Genomic DNA, 26,191 nt, shown 5'->3' with positions numbered 1-26,191 from the left:
ATCAACCCATCGAATCCCGTACTCTGGAATTGGTATTATTGAACTGTTTTATCCCACCCTTAAAATCCATGTTTCTGTGTTTTGTATGTGTGTGTATAGGGATTTAGGAAAAGGTAGATTTTAGGTTAGAGAGTTAGAAATTAGCAGTTCATATTTCTTTCTTTTGCCACTGGTTAAAAGCAATTTGTTCAATAAACAGTTATTTACTTATTAAGTTTACAAAACTAGTGCTCCTATTCTGTTAGCCTAAATTAACAATTAGATGGTTTGTTCAAACTTTTCACATTTGTCCCGGTTCAGGGGGCAGTGGGGCTTGATATTGCAGCTCACTATCTCCACTGGGTCATAACAAAGTTTGGGGGCTCATCCACGATATTCTGGAACAAAAGACAATGACAATTTGAGTGTAGATTCAGTATGTAATAACAGCTAAAAGGAAACACCAGGTTTCAACTATCAAAAATAAGATGGTACTGGAAACTGCTAAAGCTTTCCTATAAGTGGAAGAGATGTCCCTGACGATTTTAAAGGGATCCCAAAAGCCAGGTTAATCAAATTAGCAAGTAAATTAAGGGTGGGATTGTCTGCCAAAACTAAGAAAGCGGAGATAATCTAAGAGATAGCACAGCATTCAAAACTGGAAGGAATACCTGAGAGATTGAATTCTCCAGGTGGTGATTCATTGGAATGGATTCAAATTAAGAACAAAGGGAACAAAGAAAAGTACAGCACAGGAACAGGCCCTTCTGCCCTCCAAGCCTGCGCCAATCATATTGCCTGTCAACTAAAACATTTTGCACTTCCGGGGTCCATATCCCTCTATTCCCATCCTATTCATGTATTTGTCAAGCTGTCTCCTTAAACACCACTATCGAACCTGCTTCCACCACCTCCTCTGGCAGTGAATTCCAGACACTCACTACCCTCTGTGTAAAAAAAACTTGCCCCGCACATCTCCTCTATAGTTTTCTCCTCTCACCTTAAATCTATGTCCCCTAGTAATTGACTCTTCCACCCTGGGAAAAAGCTTCTGACTACCTACTCTGTCCATGCTACTCATAATTTTGTAAACTTCTATCAAGTCGCCCCTCAATCTCTGTCGCTCTAGTGAGAACAATCCAAGTTTCTCCAACCTCTCCTCATAGCTAATAACCTCCAGGCCAGGCAGCATCCTGGTAAACCTCCTCTGCACTCTCTCCAATGCCTCCATATCTTTCTGGTAATGTGGTGACCAGAATTGCACGCAATATTCCAAGTGTGGCCTAACCAAGGTTCTATACAGCTGCAGCATGACTTCCCAGCTTTTATACTCAATATCCCTGCCAATGAAGGCAAGCAAGTTGCAAATAAAAAAATTGGAACTCGAGGCAGCAGAAAAGGAAAGAGAAAGGGCATTCCAAAGGGACCCGGCAGAAAGGCAGGAGAGAGAAAGAAAACAAGAAAGGAAGTTAGAAATGGCGAGGTTAAAAAAGGATAAAGAGAAAAAAGAGACAGAGAATTCCAGCTTAGAATGCTGGCAGTTCAAAAAGAGACACCAGTAGGTGAAGCAGGACTTATTTTCAGATCAGAATCCAGTGGGGAGGTGTTTAAATTTTTAAAGGTTCTTTCAAAGTTTGAGTAAAGGGATGTTGAAGAATTCTTTATTTCTTGTGGGAAGATAGCTAAACAGATGAACTGGACATTGCCCAAGAAGAGCAAACTGACAGGGAGAGCACAGGAAATTTACGCTTCACTGTCAGAGGAGGTTTCTAGTGATTATGATGTGCTGAAAAAAGCCATTTTGAGTGCATATGAGTTAGTCCCTGAAGCATACAGACAAAAGTTTTGAAATTTAAGGAAACAGCTTGGTCAACTTCACATTGAATTTGAAAGGGTTGAGCAAAGTAGTTTTGACAGGTGGATACAAGCATTGGGAGTTGAAACTATCTATGAAGTTCTCAGAGAGACCATTCTCTTGGAAGAATTTAAAAACTCCCTCCCTTCTGTAATAGGAACCCACGTTGAAGGCCAAAGGGTTGTAACTGCCAGACAACGTAATAGCTGACGATTATGAGCTAATCCATAAAAACCTTTTTTCCATCACCTCCTTAAATTTATAAAGGATAGAAAGTGAGAGAATGAAAGGAAGGCAAGTAAGCCAGGGTAAAGAATGGATAGCTGGGAATACCTTGAGATCTCCTCTCCAGATCAGGAAGGCAAGCTTGAAGGTGGAGGTGAAACTCGAAGGCCTAAGTGATTCCATTGTAATAAAGTAAGACACACTCGTTCAGAATGCTGGAAGTTACGAGGGAAGCCCATAGGACTTACTGATGTTTGTAAGAGTGAGTCCAAAAAGGGAACTCAAAAAGAAATTGCCACAAATCAAATTGTAGCCTTAACTACAAATAAGGGTCTGGAGGTAAACATTGCTATGAATGCAGGTGAAGTGAATAAGGTAGGTGAGGAATACAAAGGGTTTTTGTCTACAGGTAAGATGGCCCCATTTTCATCAAATGATGCAGATAAACCCATTACTATATTAAGGGACACAGGAACTACTCAAACTCTTTTGCTGGAGAAGGACCTAGTTTTCCCTCCAGGGAATTCAATAAAAGCTAAAGTATTGGTAAATGGGATAAGTGGAGAGTATATCCCTGTTCCATTGTACTAAGTACAATTGGAGTGTGATTTGTTATCTGGATCGGTGGTTATAGGAGTGGTTAAGAAATTACCCATGAATGGAGTTGATTTACTCCTGGGGAATGATTTGGCAGGAGTGAAGGTTATAGCTTCGCCCATGATTGTGGAAAGTCCAAGAGAGGCTAAAGAGACGGAGCAGTTAAAGATCAAGTTCCTGGTATTTGAGTGTGGTGACCAGAACAATGACTAAACAAAATCCATCACCAGAGGTCAACGTAATACCACGAGCAGATGTTGGAGTAATTGAAGCTTTAAGGATGAGGATAATTCAAATAAAGTGTTTGGTATGTCTTCATTTATTAAAGCTCAGAAAGCAAATCCAGAGTTAAATAAGTTAGCACAATCAGTTCACACTGAAGCTGAGGCTGAAGGAGTTCCAGAATGCTATTACATTAAAAACAGAGTTCTGATGAGGAAGTGGAGACACCCTCACGGACCTGCGGATGAGGAATGGACGGTTGTTCATCAAATAGTGGTGCCGCCCAAATATCGTAAGAAGATATTGCGAGTAGCACACGAAATTCCTATGGCAGGACGTGTAGGAAAACCCAAGCATTGATAAACAGGCATTTTACCTGGCCAAGACATCATAAGGACATAGTGCAATTTTGCAAAACGTGTTATAATGTCAGGTAGTAGGTAAACCTCAACATGTAATCAGACCGACGCCTTTAATACCCATACCAGCTTTTGAAGAACCATTCAGTTGGATATTAGTAGATTGTGTAAGACCATTACCCAAAACGAAAGCAGGACATCAGTATATCCTTACAATCATGGATATGACAACCCGATTCCCAGAAGCTATTCCTTGAAGGACAAGGTGGTAGTGGAAAAGTTAACTCAGTTTTTCACTCGTTATGGCCTACCAATTGAAATATAATCTGACCAAGGTTCTAAATTCATGTCTTCCAGGACATAATCAGCAGTTTGGGTATCAAAGAACTAAAGTCTACCACCTATCATTCACAGACACAGGGAGCTTTAGAGAGATACTATCAGACTCTCAAAACCATGATTAAGACCTATGCCATGAGTACCCAAAGGATTGGGACAAAGCATTAGATTTCTTACTATTTTCTATCAGAGATTCTCCAAATGAATCTACTGGATTTAGTCTAATCCTTTAGTCCATTTGAATTGATCTACGGTCATGAAATAAGAGGTCCGTTAAAAGTAATTAGGGAAAAGTTGCTAAAGCAGAAAGATGAATCCTCCATGTTGGATTACATGTCCATATTTCTAGAAAGACTCACAGGAGCATGTAAAGTAGCATGAGAGCATTTAAAAATTTCACAAGCAAAAATTAATGAATGGGCAGACAAACATGTTGCAACTAGAACGTTTCAAGCAGGAGACAAAGTATTGACATTATTACCTTTGCAAAGTGAGCCCCTGAAAGTGAAATTCGGTGGCCCCCACAAGGTAGTTAGGAGGGTTAGTAAAGTGACTTATCTGATAGATACTCCTGAGCATAGGAAGAAGAAAAGGTTATGTCACATAAACACGTCAAAGCAATATCATCGCAGGGAAGATGATAAGGAAGAGCAAGTGTGCCGGGTGGTCGGAGTAATGGAGGATGACAGAGACTTATGAATCAAATTGTAGCTGAAGTGCATAACTGTGTGGCTTATGTAGACGATGTCGTAATATATAGTAACACATGGGAAGAATATGTAAAGCAATTAGAGGACCTGTTTAAGCAATTGCTGATGGCTGACTTAGTCATAAATCTGGCCAAAAGGGAATTTGCAAAATCAAGGGTAACTTACCTAGGACGTAGGACAAGGGCAAGTGTTGCCAAGAACAGCAAACGCAAATGCTCTAATAGAATTTCCCATTCCTAAAGCTAAATGAGAAATCATAAGGTTTTTGGAATGTGTGGGTTTTATCAGAAGTTTGTGCCTAACTTCAGCACAATAGCTGTACCTCTCACCAATTTGTTAAGAAAACAGGCAAAAGTGGCATGGTCAGCAGAATGCCAAGCAGCCTTTGAAAAGCTGAAGGTAATCTTAACAAATGAACAGTGTTGGCCACCCCTGACTTTACCAAACCTTTTAAAATGGCAATTAATGCTAGTGACTTGGGGATAGGTGCAGTTCTATTATAAGATGATAAATTAGGGATAGAGAAGCCCATGGGTACTGTTCCAAGAAACTAAATCAATATCAGAGTAAGTACTCTATAGTGGAAAAAGAAACTCTAGAATTATTATCTCTTCAACACTTTGAAGTTTATGTCCGACACGATAACAAAGAAACACTAATCTACACTGACCATAATCCACTGGTGTTCATTGAAAATTTTAAAACACGAAATGCGAGACTGTTTAGATGGAGTCTATTGTTTCAACCATTCAACATAAAGATTGTTCACATTGCCAACAAAGATAATGCGATCGCGGGTGCATTGTTCCAGGTGTAAAACACTGTAATAAAGTAAAGGGGTTAGAAATGCTGAAGATTGTATACAATTGTATAAGGGGGAGGAAGGATGAATGGAAGTAAGTCTCATGTTTTGTTGTCCATGTGTCACATACCTTGCGATGAAACACATTTTTGAAATGGCTTTTCATCTCTTTTAAGGGTGGAGGCATGTAGAGAACATATCCTTTCATTTCTGTTGGACTGTGAATTCAAATTACAATGGCTGCAGTTTGAAAATCATGTCTACTGGAACAGTGTGAGGGATATATACAATGTTGCTGTCCTGGAACAGAGTGTGCCACAAAAGACGGGATGGTGCCTGAGGAGGAGTCTGCTCTATTGCGGAAATCCCTGGCAACAACATTTTAATTGGCTCCTGACCAGGTGACCAGCTTTGTGTGATAGTGCAGAAGAAAAAAAGTTCCTAGCTTGAAAAGAGAAAAGATCTAAAGCCTCTTTCTCCTGTGTAAGATTCTAGTAATTCTACAATAATGGCTTGTTTTTTTTCCCTCATGTCTCTATAACCTGCTCTCTCTCTGAAAAACCCCTGTCAAGAGGAAAAGGGGAAAATCAACGTTAGAGACATTGGAAAGCAAGTACTCAACCAGTGAGCTAAAGACTGAAAGTGCTGGGAAGACCGCCTCGCATCATTAACAAAGAGCTGAAAGGTATTTGGAAGACATTGATCAAAATCAACCCTTGTAAACCAGAATTGGTGCTATTTAACAGTTTTATCCCACTCTTAAAATCCATGTTTTTGTGTGTCTTATGTGTCTTGTATATGTGTGTATGGGGATTTAGGAAGGGCTAGCGTTTAGGTTATAGAGTTAGAAATTAGCAGTTCATATTTCTTTCTTTTGCCACTGGTTAAAGACAATTTGTTCAATAAACACTTATTTACTTATTAAGTTTACAAACCTGGTGCTCCTATTCTGTTAACCTAAATTAACAATTAGGTGGTTTGATCAAACTTTTCACATTTATGGTGGCTCGGGGAGCATGGGGCTTGATATTGCAGCACACTATCCCCAGTGAGTCGTGACAGACAGTAGCGATAGAAGGGACAGCGAGGGTGGTTGGTGGGGCCTGGAGGAAGACACGGGCCTGGGGATGAGAGGAAGTCGGGGAGGTGAATGTGGATGCGGGTGAGATTTCTGGGAAGGAAGGGAATGTGCACATTCACCTGGACGTCCCCTGAAGGAAAAGGGTTGTGGCTGGTAAGTAACAGAGCAGAGGTGGAAGATGAGGCCGGGTTCGGGGTGGGGGGTTTCATCTGTGATGGGGGAAAGGAAATGGGTGGTTGATGAAAAGGCAAATCCAGGCCATGCTGACCAAGTCGAAAGTGCAACGAGTCGTGGTGGGCAAGATGAGGTACTGCATGGGGGTGTGATCACTGAGTGTGCAGAGATGCAGGTCAGCTCAGATGGACAGCTGAAAGCGAACCCCAGCAGGCAGCATTCAAAATGCTCAGGACACTGAAATGAGTGCGAAATCTGAAGGATCCGGGTACATGTGAGAGTGCCTGTACAAGCCTCTGAAAGGCCCTGCCACATACACACACACACACACACACACACAAACAAACAGTTTTCCTTCCAGAATCACTCGTGGGCCGGCTGCTCCCTCTGCGGTGATAGAGGATGAGATTGAGGGGGTCACAAGCAAAGGGGACTTGAAGGGAGAGGGCAGCCTTTGAGATTCCTCAGTGGATGACCCAGGGGCGTCCAGTGTTGTTCCTCCTCCCCAGGGTGCCTGAGGGCCCCGGCCTGACTCCTTGAGAGGGAGGAGCATCTGGAGGGATGTCAAGGTGTCCCGTTTCCCCACACGCTGCCAATGCAGAAACTTACCCGTGGTTACCAGTGCAGGTCTGCACCCATCTCTGCATTCTGCTGGACCTGGTTCTCCATGATGTCTGCCATCCTCCCCATGGAGACCTCCATGTGCACATATGTGGACACCACTGCATCAGACAGCAGGTAGACACACCCCTCCAACTCGAATGCCACTCTGTTGAGGGCTTTAAACAGCTCTGCAAGATGTGTCCTTCTGCTGACTCTCCACGATAAGCTGGAAGGCCAAATCAGAGATCCATCATCTGACTCAGACCTCACAGATGCCTCCACCCCAGCAGTCCTCAGAATGTCAGGGAGCTCAGCTGAACCTGCCTCCTTCTGCTGCGGACACGCGGTTGTGCGGTGGCCACCAGATTGTGAACCCGAGTCTGCTCTAGATCTAGGTCCCACCGAGTTGCATGTCTCTGAATGGTGGACGGTGTGTGTAAGCGCTGTGACGGGTCTTCCGGGCTGCTTATTTCCACCTCGTCAATGTAGGAGGTGTCCTCTTGGCTGCAGATGAGGATCGGAAGGAGCTGAGGAACTGGCTTGCTGAGGATGTCAGTCCCTTGATACAGTTCCCTATGAACCAACTTAGGGATCATTAGTGCATGGCAGGAGAGTCAAAAGCAGGAGAGAGAGCACTCACACTTGTGTTGAGGGAGGGATGATGTGGTGCAGGATCCTCACGTGAGTGTTCGCCACTGACCTCACCATCACCACAGGCAGGGTCCACATCCTCACCAGTCAGCACGACGGCATGCTTCTCAAAATGAGTGAGGAACCTAATGTGGGCCATTCCACCCCATTCTGGGACCTCTCCATGCTGATGTGAGCCAGCTTTTCCTGCATGGGAACAGATGGAGAGAGTGTGAGCAAGACACATGGCACTGCGTGGAATGTTTGTGTGGTGAATGGCGCCATGGACAGAATGAGGATGTGAGCTCCAGAGGATATGAGCCTGATGGGGATGTGAGGGTGTGTGAGAGAGTTAAGAGGTGTTGTTCCTTGAGGTGCGAGATGTGTGATGGGTTTGTGATTATGTGAGTTGAGAGTGATCAGAAGAATGAGATACCCTGGTGGAACGGATAAGGCCATTCATCCTGTAGTGATACTGGGTGGCTGTTCTCTTTTGCAGGGCATTGGGGCTGACCACCGCCTGCCATGCTGGATTGGTGATGCCACTGCCCATCCTGCAGCCAAAGTGGGGGAGAAGATATCACAGTGGGCCTCCATGGTGTCCAAATGGCATTGCAGTGACACGTCATTAAACCTGGGAGCTGCAGTCTTTTTGCCTTTCGTGGACATCTTCCCTGTAGTAGTTGTGGGCTGGAAGCACAAAGATGTGTGTGCAGGGCTGGATTTTAAACATGACGCCTGGCATGATGAAGTGGTGAAGTGATGGCGCAGCGGGCAAACGAGAACCCGCCCGCCATGGAAAAGACGTGTTTCCCATGAATGCTTAAGTAATGCGGCAGGTTTGGGACCATATGGCTTGAAAACCCATCATTGTGGTCGGCAGGTACCTGCCCACAACCGCACTTAGTGCAAGTCTGGGATGATTCCACTGAGAGAGAGGGAGAGAGGGAGACAGAGAGAGGGAGACAGAGAGAGGGAGACAGAGAGAGGGAGACAGAGAGAGGGAGACAGAGAGAGGGAGACAGAGAGAGGGAGACAGAGAGAGGGAGACAGAGAGAGGGAGACAGAGAGAGGGAGACAGAGAGAGGGAGACAGAGAGAGGGAGACAGAGAGAGGGAGACAGAGAGAGGGAGACAGAGAGAGGGAGACAGAGAGAGGGAGACAGAGAGAGGGAGACAGAGAGAGGGAGACAGAGAGAGGGAGACAGAGAAACACAGAATGGCAGGCAGTTAATGTGTGTATACCAGTGAGCGCTTGTAGAAGGTTAACCTCTCTATTAAGAAATCCTGCAAGCCTGCCAGGGATGAGTTTAGGGAACATGTGTTTGCTCTGAAGTTGGAGTAATAGTGAGTGTAGATTACGATTTTGGGGTGTCTTAGGGAGAGGTACCAGCTGAAGAAAAGCATCTACTGAATGTTCAGAAGCCCACTAGAAGAAAACTGTTTGAAACTGAGCTAACCGAAACAAAAAACCTTGGTGAGACAGTGGTAAATCTTCACTGGGGTTTTGTGTCACTAGGGAATACTGGGATAAAAGGAATAGCGTGTTTGCATCATTTTCTGGTATCTATATTGAAATCTTTCCAACATTTTTGTCAAGTGTAATATAGTTCATTTTTTCTTGTTTAATAAGCGTTTTTTTCTGTGTGTTAGAAGTATACTGGCAGAATTTTGTGAATGTGTTCAGTAACTGACCTCCACAGTTTCTAAAAGAAACAAAGTTAGGATCTAACAAGCCAGGTTTCACTCTGGGATCTGTCTTGTCCAGTATTAACATCAACTGAGATCATAACAAGAGGCAGAAAAGATTCACGAGAATGGTCCCAAGGATGGGGAACTTCAGTTACCTAGATAGATTGGAGATTTTGGGACAGTTTTCCTCAGGGAAGAGGGGAGGATGGAGAGGAGATTTAATGAAAAGCATGCGAGGTCTGGACAGAGCAGGTAAGGAAAAACTTTTCCTATTGGTGAAAAGATTGAGTGCAAGAGGCACAGATTTAAGGTAACTGGCAAAAGAAGCAGTGGAGAAACTTTTTCCACGCAATGAGAGGTTAGGATCTGGAGAGTGTGTTGGAGGCAGTTTCAATCAAAGCAGTCAAGAGGCAATTTTCAGGGCTACCGAGAGAAGGTAGGAAAATGGCACTCGGTAAAGTGCTCCAACGGAGAACTGTCACGGACATAAGTGACTCAATGGCCTCCTTCTGTGCAATTGTGTGTGAAGTTATTCTGCCCCACTCTCTTGTATTTACAACAGTTTAACAGCTGGATTCACGGCTGCTGCAATGATAGTAACAAAAAATTCTCTGTTGGTGATTAGTAGATCTGACCTGGAGCTCAAGAAAAATTGAGTTCAGTTTATCAAGCCTCTGCAGCAATTAGACAGAACTGTCCACAAAAACAAGTTACGTATATTCACAATACAAATCAATCTTTCCTTCATGGCCACTAACAAAACAATACCTGTCATAGCTTAAACACCCAGTTTATGTAAATTTAAGGTAAAAGATATTGGCCGGGGTTTTCCGGCCTCGTCATGGCCAGGACCCGCCGCGGGCGAGGCGGGTCCCAGCCAGAAGTCCATTGACTTGCGGCGGGACCGGACGATGCTGGCGGCGGGCAGGTGTGGAAAATCCTACCCACTGAAAGAAAGGAGAGCCCCACTTAGGAGACACTTGCTCTTGTTTGAATAAGCTTTACGTTTTGAGAAGAAATTATGGAACAGTCTTCAGACAGAGCAACTAACAATGTCAACAGTAAAAATTAAACAATAAAACGACAAGAACCAAAACCAGCTTATCTGCATTAGTCAACTGGTGCCAGACAAAGTTTCCTCAAATAATGGAAATCATGTCTTAAAACTTTTACATTTTAACACTGCAAAGGACATCACTGACAGATCAGATTATCAGTTCACTGTTTAGTTATATCACCACAAAACCAGTAAAAACCTCTGAAGTGAAGGAAGGTGAGAAAAAGCAGAGTGGGAGGGAGATAGAGAGAAAGCAGTAAGTTTTTATTGCATTGTGGTGCCTTGGAATAGTACAAGCCTTTTTGCCACTTTGAAATAAGTTGAGCTCCAGGTTTTCAAACAGTTAAACTTCCGTTAAAAAAAACCCAACCGTTAAAAAAACCCAACCTGATAATTACCAGAACTGTCATGATAAAAAGAGTAAGAAATCTACTGTCAGAAGCAGAGGGTTGTCCAGCCACTGCTGTACAGATATTATTGGACATGAGACAGCTAAACATGTCACAGTCATATCGGCACTTAGTTTGTGACTAAGACGAAGCTGTTCAGGTTTCAGATTGATAACGCTCTTCCTTCAGTACATCAGAATAAAACCCTTCTCTTAGGTTTCAACACTAATGTCAACTGTGAAAGTAATTCCAGGTATTTGTCACATTCCGAAGGTTACCAGACAACCCCACTGTCACAATCAACTTAGATAAAAGCAAAATCTGAAACAAAAACAGAAAATGCTGGGGTGGGGGGGAGGGGATGGTGGTGGGGAAAATAGAATAAAAGGTGGAGATAAAACAATGAATACATGAATAAAAATTAAAATAAATAAAAAACTTTAAAAGTGGATAAAAAATAAAAATGAATATTGAAAAAAGGGATGAAAAAGGGGTGAGGATAGACAAGAGTGTTCATTGTCTGAAGCTGTTGAACTCAAGGCTCAGTCCAGAAGGCTCTAAAGTGCCTAACTGGAAGATGAAGTGCTGCTCCTCCAGTTTGTGTTGGCTTCACTGGAACATTGCAGCAGGCCAAGGACATCCCCTCCTCCCACTCCAACCCACCCCCACAAGGGCCATCTGTAACTTGTTCATACTGTTCTTTTCAGAGTCCTTGTCCTACTATTATCACATTCTGCTTTCTTACCTTAATGCCACTATCAACACCTCCTTTAGCCCTTACCATTGCCATTAACACCACCTTTGTCCTTCTATTCATGACATCTTTGTCAATCTCTCCTTTGCCCCCACCTATCGCTGGTCTTCTATCTAACTTCACCTACTCCACACCCCCCCCCCCTTAAATAGTATAAATTTAATCACATTTTTACTTCTCTCTAGTTCTGAAAGTCAGATGGACTCGAAACGTTAACTGTTTTTCTCTCCATAGATGCTGTTAGACCTGCTGAGTTTTTCCAGCATTTTCTGTTTTTATGTCACAATCAACTGTTTTTTTTTTGTCCACAAAGGCTCTTACAGCCAGTAGAACCTGGGAGATTTTAAAAAACGGCATCTCACCAAGGTATTTGATCAAAGATACTATTACATAAATGCTGTACTTAAATATCACAGATGACACAGTCACAATTTACATTGCTTAAAATGGTATAAAAACAGAAAATGTATTTTTATGTACATTTCCAAATTTAGCCAAAATAAACAGATTTCCTCTCATCCCCACCAGTATACTGATTTGTCAATTTGTCAGCTGGGTTCACTGAAGACAATGCTTATGGCAATGACCTCACAAATGTCCTGTTAGTTTAAATTAGTACTTTGCTAAAAGCTAAATATATGCTTTTGAATCGCCCCATCATCACAATATGCTATAAAATATGAGCAATTTTAAATATTTGTCATCATGTATTTCAAGAGCATTCTTTAGAGTTAAAACTGCAGCAGCAGATATTATCCATCTAAGTTCCCTTGCTAAGACACCATAAGCTCCTGCTCCAGTGACATCAAAGTAAAGTGTGGTCTTCATTTCAGTGCTTCTAATCATGCATAATGAGGCAAGGCCTCTATCATATTAGTATTGTTAGGCCAGTGTTAAAATTATGCCCATCGACAGCTCAAGCTGGTTAGATAAGCTGGAGTGGTACATTAAAAACCACAAGTGTAGAGGATTGGGCAGGGGAGGGGCGGGAGCTAGGGTTCATAATGGTCATTTGCACCTAGTCACCCCGCTGGAAGGTGCAGGCAAGCATGATACAACACTTTTAGGACTGGGGAAGCAAGTTGAAATACCAAACAAGATGGTACCAGCAGCAGAGTAGATATTTTCTTTAAGGCATACAATGTATTGGGTAAAAGCACAGTGCCACCTGAGAATTCTGTCAACTGAAGGAACATGACACACTATTTGACAAGGGGAACATTGTTTTTGGCTTTGTGACACAAAGCAAGAGGCCATAAATCATGTCAGAGTCAAACTTCATTGGGTTATCAAGAAACCAGCTCAAAGAGTTCAAAATGCAGAACAATGGTTTTTGCAGACATATATGTTCATACAGGTAGCATATTAAAAAAAAGTGTATGGTTTTTAGATTAGTGAAGTATAAAAAGTTTTATTACAGTGCATTACCAAACAGACAACACTGGCTTCCAACTCAGCTTAAACTTCTTCCAGTTCCGGTAAAAAGTCATTTAGCTGAAATGCTAACTCTGGGGGTAATTTTAACCTCCTAAAACAGCTGGGTTTTGGTTGAGTGGGAGGCTAAAATGTTAAAAATCTGAAACAAGAACCAACCCCAAGCTCGGACAAGGCCATTTCTGGTTTTAACAGAGGCAAGATAAGTTGTGGGTGAACCAATCAGTTCGCAGGTGGCAGGTCAGTCATTGGAACTTTTTTTTAAAAAAAGAGGTTGTGTGCTTCCAATTTAGAAGTGCTTCATTTGTAAACACAGTCAGCTGGGTTTCCTGGCTCTAGGGAAACTTAGCAGGTGAAAGAAGGCAAGAAGAGCCAGATTCATCAATTAAGTTTATTTCTAGCATTGCTTGTGGGCCAGGAAAAGCAGTGTGTTTCCTCCAGTCTCTGGATGCCAAAGCTGCAAACCACAGCCTCTCATCTTAACTATTTCCCTTGATGTTCCTCCCACCTGCCCTGCAGTAAATGATTCCTCCCACCTCAGACTCTCCCTCTGATAACAACATCCCTCCTTTGCAATCTCCAAACCTCCTACCCACACTTTATCTAGTTTTCCATCCCCAATAACCATACAATTTACCTGAGCCTGGGCTGAAGCCTTTCCTGGAGAACTTCCCTGCTCAGCAGACAACCAAACTCATCAATCAAACTTGTTTCCAGCAGGAATCTGTTTAAAAAAAACTCCAAGGTATTTGGAGAAACTTGTCCTTCTGTCTGACCATAACTTCTTCTCTTCCTGCTCTGAGACCCAACCCTAGTGAGTATCAAGCCTCAGATTCTTTCACCTCAGATGCTGCTTGACCTGACTGCTACCAACATTGTGTTGTAATTTCTGGGTTATAATTTGTTAGTTAGGAATTTCTGATGCCATAAGTTCTTATCAAAGCTACAAAACACAGAGAGGGGGAGATGGGAAACAGAATTATCCAAATCACTTGAAACATAAACCATGAAAACAACCTCGAGAGAGTTCTAATTCATGTTGATATGTGCACAGCTACATTTTCTGGGAGAGGTGGAGACATAGGGAAAGTCTCTCATTTAGTAAAAGTGGAAAGAAGGATTTGTACAATTAGCCATTAGAATTCTTCTTTGGAACATTTAATGCATATTTCAGATTGAAAATTCACAAGTCAAATATCCTTATCTATTTTAAGACAAAGATTAATAACTCTTAAGTTTCATAGTAGACTACTCACAAAGCTCTTGAAGGAGCTAGGAGGAGATCTCAATGGCATGGTTTAAGATATGGACGCACAAACACTCATTATTGTCTACCTGTGCAGGACCCCTATTTATCGGATTACTCAAATCATGCCTGTGCCAGCACTTTGGTCCAATTAATCTCACTCCCCTACTCTTTCCCCATAGTCTTAAAATTTTTAAAAAATTATCTGATTCTCTTCTGAAATTAATACTGAATCCATCATTATTTCAAGCAGATCACAACTCATTGTGCAAATAAATTCTATTACCACCACCCCCCTGGCTTTTTTGCCAATTGCCTTCATTCTGTGCCCTCTGTTTACTGACCCTTCTGCCACTTGAAACAGTTTCTACCTTTACTCTACAGGCACCTCTGTTAAATCTCCCTTGAATCATCTCTACGCTAAGGAAGCATATTTGTCTTTGGTAAAATAAACAACTGGAATTTCAGTCCTGTTGCTATATCTAGCAGACGGGTAAGTGTCAAAATTGGGAACTCCAGTAAGAGACTAACCAAAGCAATTACATTGTAATGCATTTCATAAATATTTTTGAAGCAGTTGCTTGATAACATGAACATCCTCATTCTGTCTGATATCCTTTATCACTGAAAATTGCCAATCAACTGGAAAAACGTGTGCACACTTTTTTCCATGTAATCTAACTACACGTATTTGTATTTAGTAAAAAGTTAAATAGAGACTGGCAGAGCTCAGCACTCACCAAGCTTTATTTCACACAGCCTCAGCCTGGGATCTTCAGGGGGATGCAGACGTCTCTTCTTTCGCCAGCAGCGTGCAGGGTAAGTGTACAATTGTCCTGGTGCCAACCCTAGAAGATATGTCACACCTTGATTAGAACCCCGTATGCATGTGGTGTTCATTAACATTCTTTACAGTGTAACTCATTTTCCCTTAAGACATTTGTTCAAAGTTTTCCCTCTGTTTCAGAAGATGCACAGAACACCAAGCGGTGGCCTGGTTTTTCCAACCCAATTCCCTAGACACAAAGAGCACGGTGAGATCAGCAGGTGAATAAAGAGCAACAGCAGAGCAGCATCGAGAGCAAGAGCACAGCAAGACTAACAAGAGACTAAAAGAGCTCAGTGACCAGTAAGTCAATTAATAAGAGTATAAACATTGAGCAGGTCTGGAGGCAGGAATTAAAATTAATAGTTTAAACAAGGTACTAATTAGTTTGTTAAGGAGGGAATAGAAGTTCTTTTTTTGGGGTCCTGGAGACCTGTTGTTTGCAGCTCCTGCTCCATGTGGGAGCTTCAGGACACTTTACATGTCTTGAACCACATGTGTACAAAGTGTCTCCAGTTGCTTCAACCTGAGTTTAGGGTTTCCAAGCCTGAGAGGCAGCTGGAATCTTGTGGAGCATCAGGGGCGATGAATGTTTCCTGGGGTGTATGTTGCAGGATAGCGGAAGGACTTGCCATAATCTTCCAATCTTGCCTAGTTATGGGGGAGGTGTCAGAGGATTGAAGAGTGGCAAATGTAACACCCATATTCAAGAAAGGGCATTGAGAACAGTGCTAGCAACCACAGGTCAGCTAATTTAACATCAGCAATGGGTAAAGTTTCAGAAACAATGATCAGGGGGAAAAATTCAACAGGCAATTGGAGAGCTTTGATTTAATCAGGTATAGTGAGCACGGATTTGTAAAAGGCAGATCATGTTAGACTGCTCTAATTGAATTTTTTGAAAAAGTAACAGAGAAGGTTGTTGAAGGAAATGCACTGCATTTTGTCTATATAGATTTCAAGAAGGTATTTGACAAAGTATCACAATTGTGGCTCATGGGAAAGGGGAGTCAGTATAAACTTGGATAAAAAATTTAACTTAAAGAACAGGAAACAGCGAGACATGGTAAATGGTTATATTTCAGACTGGAGGATGGTAAACAGTGGTGTTCCCCAAGGGTCAGTGTTTTTTTTGCGATACATAAATGACTTGGATAATAAAAATAGAAAATGCTGGAAAAACTCAGCATATCTGGCAACAGCTGTGGAGAGAGAAAGAGTTGAAGTTTCGAGTTCAATATGAGTCACCTTTAGAGCTGACTTGGATAAATGACTTGGATACTGGAAGGCAGAGCATAATTCCAAAACCTGCCAAAGATATCAGATGTGGGCATGTGGCAAACAGTGAGGATGATACAAGTTGAGTACAAAAGGGTATAAATGGGCTAGCAGAATGGGCAGACAAATATATAAGAACATACAAATTAGAAGCGGGAGTAAGCCATTCATCCCCTTAAGCCTGCTCCGCCATTTGATTAGATCATGGCTGATATAATTATGGACTCAACATCATTTTCCTGCCTACCCCTGATAACTTTCGACTCTGTTGTTCATCAGGAATCCATCTCTGCCTACCCTCTCCACCACTCTCAGTGAAAGAGAATTCCACAGATTAAAGACCCTCAGAAAAAGAAATCCTCCTCATTGCCATCTAATATGGGAGACCCCTTGTTTTTAATAAAGTGCCCCCTAGTTGTAGTTTCTCCCATAAGGGAAAACATTATTTCAGCATCCATCCTGTCAAGTTCCCTCAGGATCTTATAAGTTTTAATAAGATCACCTCTTATTCTTCTAAACTCCAATGGATACAGGCCCAACCTGTCCAACCTTTCCTCCTAAGAGAACATCCTCATCCCAGGGGTCAGTTGAGTGAACCTTTTCTGAACAGTGGCAGATAAAATTTAATACATGGAAATGTGAGCCGATGCATTTTTGCAGAAGGGATATGGCGAGGCAATATCCCTAACTGAAAAGTTTGACGTCATTTTTAAATATATAAAAAGGAAGAGAGAGGCCCAAGTGAACATAGACCCCTTAGAGAATGATGCTGGGGAAAATAATAATGGGGAACCAGGAAATGGCAGGGGAGTTGAATAAATACTTTGCACCAGCCTTCATGGTAGAAGACACTAATAGCATTTCAAAAATACTAAATAATGAAGGGGCAAAAGTGTGGGAGGGACTAAATACAATAACTATCACTAGAGAAAAAGTATTAGGGAAACTAATGGGGCTAAAGGTCGATAAGTCCCCTGGATCTGATGGGTTGCATCCTAGGACATTAAAGGAAGTGGCTACAGAGATAGTGGATGCACTGGTAATAATCTTCCAAGAATACTTAGATTCTGGAAAAGTCCCAGAGTGTAACACCCTTGTGCAAAAAGGGGGTTGGGGGGGGGATGAAAAACAGATAACTATAGGCCGGTTAGCTTAACATCCGTCATTGGGAAAAGGTTAGAGTCTATTATAAAGGATGTAATAGCAGAGCATTTAGAAATGCATATACTCGAGCAGAGTCAGCATGGCTTCATGAAGGGGAAATCATGCCTGACAAATTTATTAGAATTCTTTCAGGAGGTAACAAGCAGGATAGATGAAGGGGAACCAGTAGATGTAATATATTTGGATTTCCAAAAGGCGTTCGATAAGGTATGCACATATGGCTACTTAATAAGATGAGCCCATGGTGTTAGGGGTAGTATATTAACATGGATAGAGGATTGGCTAATAGAGGAAAGAGAGTTGGGATAAGGGGGGCATTTTCAGGATGGAGAATGACAGTGGGGAGTTAATTAGTAGATAACAAGGTAAAGGTGGAACAAATATTTTGCTTCTGAGTTCGCTATAGAGGATACAAAAACATTCCAATAATAGATTCAAATCAGAAAGAGAGGAACTTGGGTGCAATTGAAATCACTTGGGAAATGGTACTGAGCAAAATGATGGAGCTGCAGGCTGGGAAGTCTCCTGGTCTCAATGGGCTACATCATAGGGTCTTAAAAGAGGTGGCTAATGAGGTAGTCATTGGTGTTAATTTTCAAAAATTCGCTAGATTCTAGAAAGGTTCCATCAGATTGGAAAGTAGCAAATATAACCCTTCTATTCAAGAAGGGAGGGAGGCAGAAAACAAGAAACTATAGGTCAGTTAGTTTGACATCTGTCATAGGGGAGTTGTTAGAATTGATCATTAAGGAGATTATAGCTGGGCACTTAGAAGAGCTCAAGGCAATCGGGAAGAGTCAGCATTGGTTTGTGAAAGGAAAATCTGTTTAAACAATTTATTGAAGTTTTTTGAAGGAGTAACATGCGCAGTGGATAAAGGGGAGCCTGTGGACATATTGTATTTGGATTTCCAGGAGGCATTTGATAAGGTGCCACATCAAAGGTTATTACAGAAAATACAGGCACATGGTATAGGGGTAACATATTAGCATGGACAGAAGGTTGGCTCACTGGCAGAAAACAGAAAGTAGACATAAATGGGTCTTCTTCGGATTGGCAGAATGTGAAGAGTGGAGTCCCAAAGGGATCTGTGCTGGGGCTTCAACTTTTTACAATTTACATCAATGACTTAGATGAGGGGAGCGAAGACATGGGAGCTAAATTTGCAGATGACTTAAAAATAGGTAGGAAAGTTTGTTGTGATGAGGACATGAGGACATTGCAGCTGGATATAGATAGGTTGAGTGAGTGGGCAAAGATTTGGCAAATGGAGTTTAATGTGGGAAAATGTGAAGTTGTTCACTTTGGCAGGAAGAACAAAAAAGCAGAGTATTACTTAAATGGAGAACGGCTGCATAATTCTGAGGTGCAGAGGGATCTAGGTGTTCCAGTACATGAGTCACAAAAAGCTAGTATGCAGGTACAGCAAGTAATTAAGGCGGCTAATGGAATATTATCCTTTATTACGAGAGGGATTGAACATAAGGATGTTATGCACCTCGAATACTGTGTGTAGTTTTGGTTTCCTTATTTAAGGAAGGATGTAAATGCATTGGAGGCGGTTTCCTAGATTGATACCTGGAATGAATGGGTTGTCTTATGAGGAAAAGTTGGACAGGCAGGGCTTGTTTCCACTGGAATTTAGAAGAGTGAGGGGCGATATGATTGAAGTATACAAGATCCTGAACGGCCTTAACAAGGTAGACGTCGAAAGGATGCTTCCTCTTGCGGGTGAGTCCAGAGCTGGGAACACTGTTTTTAAAATTAGGGGTTGCCCTTTTAGGACAGAGATTAGGAGAAGGGTTGTACGACATCTCTGTCTCAGAAGGCAGTGAAGGCAGGGTCATTGAGTATTTTTAAGGCAGAGGTAGACTGATTGCATTGCCTAATAAGAACTTAAGGTTATCAGGGGTAGAAGGGAATGTGGAAATCAAAACACAAGATGATCAGCCATTACCTTATTGAATGACGGAGCAGGCTCAAGGGGCCAAATGGTCTACTCCTGTTCCTATTTTGATGTTCTTATGGCAACCTGTAACTAGTGGCGTGCCACAGGGATCGGTGCTGGGGCTTCAATTATTTACAATATATATATATGACTTGGATGAGGGAAGTGAATGTTCTATCACCAAGTTTGCGGATGACACAAAAATAGGTGGGAGGACAAGTGGTGAGGATGACACAAATTCTATAGAGTTATAGACAGGTTAACTAAGTGGACAAAAACTTGGCAGATGGAATATAATGTGGGAAAACGTGAGGTCATGCACCTTGGCATGAAGAACAGAGCAGCTGAATATTATTTAAATGGAGAAAGACTGCAGAAAGCTGCAGCTCAGAGGGATTTGGGTGTCCTTGTGCATGAGTCACAAAAAGTTAGCATTCGAGTTCAGCAGGTAATAGGAAACGCAAATGGAAAACAAAAACAGAATTACCTGGAAAAACTCAGCAAGTCTAGCAGCATTGGCGGAGAAGAAAAGAGTTGACATTTCAACTCCTCATGACCCTTCCACAGAACTGAGCAAACATAAGGAGAGGGTAAGGAGAGGGATGAAATATAAGCTGGTTTAAGGCGGGGGTGGGGGGGGGGGGAGAGAGAAGTTGTGGGGGGTGGTGTGGTTGTAGGGCCAAGCAAGCAGTGATAGGAGCAGATAATCAAAAGATGTCACAGACAAAAGAACAAAGAGGTGTTGAGGGTGGTGATATTATCTAAATGAATGTGCTAATTAAGAATGGATGGTAGGGCACTCAAGGTACAGCTCTACTGGGGGTGGGGTGGAAAGACCAGCGGGGCATAAAAGATTTAAAAATAATGGAAATAGGTGGGAAAAGAAAAATCTATATAAATTATTGGAAAAAACTAAAGGAAGGGGGAAGAAACAGAAAGGGGGTGGGGATGGAGGAGGGAGTTCAAGATCTAAAGTTGTTGAATTCAATAGTCACTCTGGAAGGCTGTAAAGTGCCTAGTTGGAAGATGAGGTGCTGTTCCTCCAGTTTACAATGGGCTTCACTGGAACAATGCAGCAAGCCAAGGACATATGTGGGCAAGAGAGCAGGGTGGAGTGTTAAAATGGCAAGCGACAGGGAGGTTTGGGTCATTCTTGCGGACAGACCGCAGGTGTTCTGCAAAGCGGTCGCCCAGTTTACGTTTGGTCTCTCCAATGTAGAGGAGACCGCAATGGGAGCAATGAATGCAAGTGAAATGCTGCTTCACTTGAAAGGAGTGTTTGGGTCCTTGGACGGTGAGGAGAGAGGAAGTGAAGGGGCAGGTATTGCGTCTTTTGCGTGGGCATGGGGAGGTGCCATAGGTAGGGATTGAGGAGTAGGCGGTGATGGAGGAGTGGACTAGGGTGTCCTGGAGGGAACGATCCCTACGGAATGCCCCCAGGGGGCGTGAAAGGAAGATGTGTTTGGTGGTGGCATCATGCTGGAGTTGGCGGAAATGGCGGAGGATGATCCTTTGAATGCGGAAGCTGGTGGGGTGATAAGTGAGGACAAGGGGGACCCTATCATGTTTCTAGGAGGGAGGAGAAGGCGTGAGGGCGGATGCGCGGGAGATGGGCCGGACATGGCTGAGGGCCCTGTCAATGACCGTGGGTGGAAAACCTCGGTTAAGGAAGAAGCAGGACATGTCAGAGGAACTATTTTGAAGGTAGCATCATCAGAACAAATGCGACGGAGGCGAAGGAACTGAGAGAATGGGATGGAGTCCTTACAGGAAGCGGGGTGTGAGGAGCTGTAGTCGAGGTAGCTGTGGGAGTCGGTAGGCTTGTAATGAATATCAGCAGAGATTGAGACAGAGAGGTCAAGGAAGGGAAGGGAAGTGTCAGAGATGGACCATGTGAAAATGATGGAGGGGTGGAGATTGGAAGCAAATTTAATAAATTTTTCCAAGTCCCGATGAGAGCATGAAGCAGCACCGAAGTAATTATCGATGTACCGGAGAAAGTTGTGGAAGGGGGCCGGAGTAGGACTGGAACAAGGAATGTTCCACATACCCCATAAAGAGACAGGCATAGCTGGGGCCCATGCAGGTACCCATAGCCACACCTTTTATTTGGAGGAAGTGAGAGGAGTTAAAGGAGAAATTGTTCCGTGTGAGAACAAGTTCAGCCAGACGGAGGAGAGTAGTGCTGGATGGGGATTGTTCGGGCTTCTGTTCGAGGAAGAAGCTAAGGGCCCTCAGACCATCCTGGTGGGGGATGGAGGTATAGAGGGATCGGACGTCCATGGTGAGGAGGAAGCGGTTAGCACCAGGGAACTGGAAATTGTTGATGTAACATAAGGTGTCAGATGAATCATAGATGTAGGTGGGAAGGGACTGGACAAGGGGAGAGAGAAGGGAGTCAAGATAACGAGAAATGAGTTCCGTGGGGCAGGAGCAGGCTGACACGATCGGTCTACCGGGACAGTTCTGTTTGTGGATTTTGGGTAGGAGGTAGAAGCGGGCCGTCCGAAGTTGGGCGACTATCAGGTTGGAAGCTGTGAAAGGAAGATCTCCAGAGGAGATGAGGTCAGTGACAGTCCTGGAAACAATGACTTGATGTTCAGTGGTGGCGTCATGGTCCAGGGAGAGGTAGGAGGAAGTGTCTGCGAGTTGACGCTCAGTCTCCGCGAGGTAGAGGTCAGTGCGCCAGACAACAACAGCACCACCCTTGTCAGCGGGTTTGATGATAATGTTAGGGTTGAGAGAATGGAGTGCAGTAAGTTCAGAGAGAGACAGATTACAATGGGTGAGAGGAGCAGAGAAATTGAGACGACTAATGTCACACCGCAAATGGAATGTTGGCCTTTATTTCAAAGGGAATGGAGTATAAAAATAGAAAAGTCTTGCTAAACCTGTAAAAGGCACTAGTTAGTCCACATCTAGAATACTATGAACAGTTTTGGTCCCTTATCTAAGGAAAGATATACTGGCATTGGATGCAGTCCAGAGAAGGTTCACTTGGTAAATCCTGGGTATGGAAGGATTTTCTTATGGAGGAGAGGTTGAGTAGGTTGGGCCTGTACTCACTGGAGTTTAGAAGAATGAGAGGCAACCTTATTGAAGATTCTTAGGAGTTCCACACAACGCCATCCCGTGTCATTTTACGCGTCAGCGTGCAGGTCCCGCCCCCGCACGCCTACCAGGAAATCCCGCTTAAGACTGAGTAACTTTAGAAAAGACAGACCCCGTTTCGATAAGATACTTTTATGATTTTCTTTATAACCTATAACCTGTGCAGCACAACCCTGTCCTTCGCCACGCCCCCCCACCCACCTACCCCAAGCTCCAGATTGCAGCACCATCAGCCTCCCAACCCGTCGGAGCAGTTTTCTGCCCCACCACCCCCCGCCACATCGACCCCTAAGCAATTTTCTTCCACCACCCCTCCACCCAAAAACCCCCACCCTGGTGCAATTTTTCTTCTGCCTCCCCAAACTTTCAAAAGTCAAATTTTTCAGGTAGGTTGAGCCAACATAAGGCAGCATTAGGTCATATGACCAAAAGTTTGGTCAAGGGGGTTAAATGGGTTTTAAAGATTCCAGGAAAATCACGGACTGCTTTCCCAACAGTGTAGGATTCTGACCCCTATTTAACTCTGACGTCGGGATCCTGAAGCCTGTGGGAAAAATCCTCGCCTGGGTGTCTGAAATGGAGGGCAGGTTTTTCCAGAAAATCCCAGAGTCTTTCAGTGCTTTGGAGTTACCTTGATAAGTGTAAAAATCCAAACCAGAAAACACGCCCATTCCTATCTCCCAGATTGCAGCAGTTCTCTTTCTCCCTCTTCCCTCCCCTACCCCTAACTCTCTCCCTCCCCCAACACTGCTCTCCACACTCCCTCTTATTGCCCTCTTTTTCCTACCCCTTTTCCCACTGCCTCCTCGGACCCCTCCTCTCCCTTGCCATCTCCTCCCTCTCCCTTCCTCCCCCTCTGGTGCCTCTGCCCTCTCCCTCCTCTCCATCTCCCCTCCTCTGTTCCTTTTTCCCATCTGCCCCTTCCTCTCCTCCATCCACTCCCCCGTCCCCTACCCTCCTCCATCCCCTATCCCCTCCATCCCCTACCCTTTCCTCCATCCCCTCTGCCACCTCCCCCCCTCTCCACCCCGCCTCCCCCTCCGCCCCGCCTCCCCTCCCCCTCCGAGCCACCCCCTCCAGCGCCTCCTCCCCCTCTGTCATCTCCTCCCCTCCGTCCTCCCCTCCTTTCTGCCCTTCGCTTCCACTGTCTCCTCCCAATCATCCTCCCGCTCCAGCATCTCCTCCCCTCCACCCTCCCCTTCCGCCACCTCTATGAATCGAATTCCATTTATCAGCAGTGGCTCTATGAAAATGGAAGGTGAGGAGATAAAAGGGTGGAGGAGCAGACATGCCACTAGCTGGGGTAACATCAACCTCAAGGAATTCAAGGCTGGAGTGAATTCCTGAACTCGTTTCACTTGCCAAGATGGGTCAGAGAGGAACTTCCCAGATTTTTTCCCCCTAAATTAGCCTGGGTTTGCTTCTGGTTTCTTGTCTCATCCAGGAGATCACCTGGTTTCAGTTAGGATAGGGGGTATGTATGTTCTGGCACACAGGATATTCCAACTGTGTGGGACAGGCTGGATAGAGCAGAGGACCTTTATCAGTCCATCATTGCTTTATGTTCCCAAAGCACTTCACTTCAAGCCTCTTATATCCCAGCAATGGCTCCTAAGTGACATTAGCAGCAATCCAAGAGAAATTGATGATTTGAGGACACATCACTACTTACAACTTTCTGCCAAAATTTAAAACCTACAATTATATTCCAAATATGTTTGTCCCCATTTCAACACCAAATACTTAACTACCAGCTTCTAAGTTAATACTAAGACACACCTGGGCCTCTGTGTCTCTTTTCCATCCAAATGTAGCAATTATTTTGAGCGACGCCAGTCTGAGAGTCCAGGAATGGCAGGCGGACACTGCGCTCTGCGCACAGCCGGGCATTGTAATTCCGACAATGTTCGATAGCTTCCTTGTAGAACTGCTCTCCCAGTCTATACAAACACAAGGAACATCATTAGAGAAACTTCCAAATGCAAACATGTAAGCACGCAAACACACACACGTGCATGCAAACACACACTGAAAGGGTAATATTTCTGTGAAGCAAACATTAGTCTCAAGCAACATTAAGGCTGTCGTGGGTAACTGGAAAATTGGAGATGGGGTTTGAGCTAACATTCAGCATGACTTAACATGGAAGAGAAATTCATCCAAGAAAGCTAAAGTCAGAATTTATAATCCCCCCAAAAAATTAAACCCGTAAATCCTAATTCTAATTCCAAGCAACTCTGTCCTGTTCCTAGCATCCACAGTATTCTGCTTCACAATTTCTGTCCTGTTCCTGAGGTGTCAATGACAATGTAGCACTGTACAGGACATTGTCTCAAGTTTGGTTTTAAACTATGCCAGTTTGCTTTGATAATTAATAGTTTGACCTCCAGACATAGAGCTGTGGATTCCAGGACTCAAATATAAGAAGTATGTAAAATTTCTCAGTGTGTAATGAGAAAATGCATTGACAGATGTTGAAAGCTGCATGTGATGATTAAGGCACTGGTATGATCCCACGCACAATTCCAAAGGAAAACAAAGTACTCCCAGTCTCCTGATTTTACATCCCTCAAATATCACCACCAAATTAAAACAGGTGCACTTGTGGGATCTTAGTCCAGGCAAAGAGATGGTAACTGCCCATCAGTCAACAGAGTGCAAAGTATTGCTGAAAAAAAGACATGCCATTGAAGCTTATTGTCTTGCACTCATCAGGACAGCTTGCAAGATTACCGATAGTAAAGGGAACAACAATTTTGCTGATTAGTTGTCAAGTGGACTCTGATTGGTAGAAGCGTTGCATCAGGTAGAAGAGAATGCACCAGGGAAAGTTAAATGCCTAACTGTTGTTCAAATTCAAACCAGGCAGGTTGAGTCTGATTGATCAAGGCATTTCCATTGGGAACACACCAGGCTGTCCCCCAAGCTTCTGTTTAGTTGAAAAATGCATAATGCATGAACATGCTATTTCTGTCTGCAAAGGACCGGGCCCTGTGTGTCAATATATGTAGCATGGGTAAGTGAGCTACACTGTGAGCCTGACTGGATTTTTTTTCCCCTTCACTATTGGTATTTTTGCGAACTGTCCTGATGAGTGCAAGATGAAAAGCTTTGACAACATGTCTTTTTGTTCAGCAATACTCAAGGTCTGTACTACCAAACGACAATTAGAATGCAAAGTAATTTACCAAGTTAAAAACAGACACTTCAGAGGCACAACAAGAAATACAGGCTTTCCCCTACAGTTCACAAAGCATTGAAATTTACCTGCCATTCTATATTTTCATCCCCAGCAACCATGTAAGAAACAGCAATTTAAGGGAAGAGGAAATATTTGCAGTGGTCTGCGTTGCAGTGACAATTTAGAGTCATAGAGTCAATTATGGCACAGAAGGAGGCCATTCAGCCCATTGAGTCTCTGCCAGCTCAATGCAGAGAATTCCACACCCCCACTTGCTCCCTGTAACCCCAAAAGTTTATTTCCTTCATGTATCCATTCAATTCCCTATCAAAATCATTGTTGAAGCCTCCACCACCCTCATGAGCAACAAGTTCCAGGTCATTCCCACTCGCTGCATGAAAAAGTTGTTCCTCACATTCTCCTTGCATCTCTTTCCCAAAACCTTATTTGTGTCCTCATGCCATCAGTAAATGGGAACAGTTTTGTTTTGTCTACTTAATTTAAACCTGTCACAATCTTGTACACTTCTATCAAAT

General features: G+C 43.4%; 1 protein-coding gene across 2 annotated transcripts in view; it reads right to left on the bottom strand.

Moving 5' to 3' along the window:
• The window catches only part of LOC121292505 (zinc finger protein DPF3-like), a 122,587-nt gene that overhangs the window by 62,389 nt on the left and 34,007 nt on the right, over nucleotides 1-26,191 (bottom strand). For both annotated transcript variants that reach the window (XM_041214545.1, XM_041214546.1), the window contains exons 2-3: nucleotides 24,254-24,414; nucleotides 14,888-14,995 (exon numbers count right to left, since the gene is read on the bottom strand). In XM_041214545.1, coding sequence (XP_041070479.1) covers nucleotides 14,888-14,995; nucleotides 24,254-24,414 — 269 coding nt within the window. The remainder of the gene's footprint in view (nucleotides 1-14,887; nucleotides 14,996-24,253; nucleotides 24,415-26,191) is intronic.

The sequence above is a fragment of the Carcharodon carcharias genome, chromosome 20 (genome assembly GCF_017639515.1).
Source record: "Carcharodon carcharias isolate sCarCar2 chromosome 20, sCarCar2.pri, whole genome shotgun sequence".
Lineage (NCBI taxonomy): Eukaryota > Metazoa > Chordata > Chondrichthyes > Lamniformes > Lamnidae > Carcharodon > Carcharodon carcharias.
The sequence above is the reverse complement of the archived record's forward strand: the minus strand, read 5'-3'. Positions and strand labels throughout refer to the sequence as shown.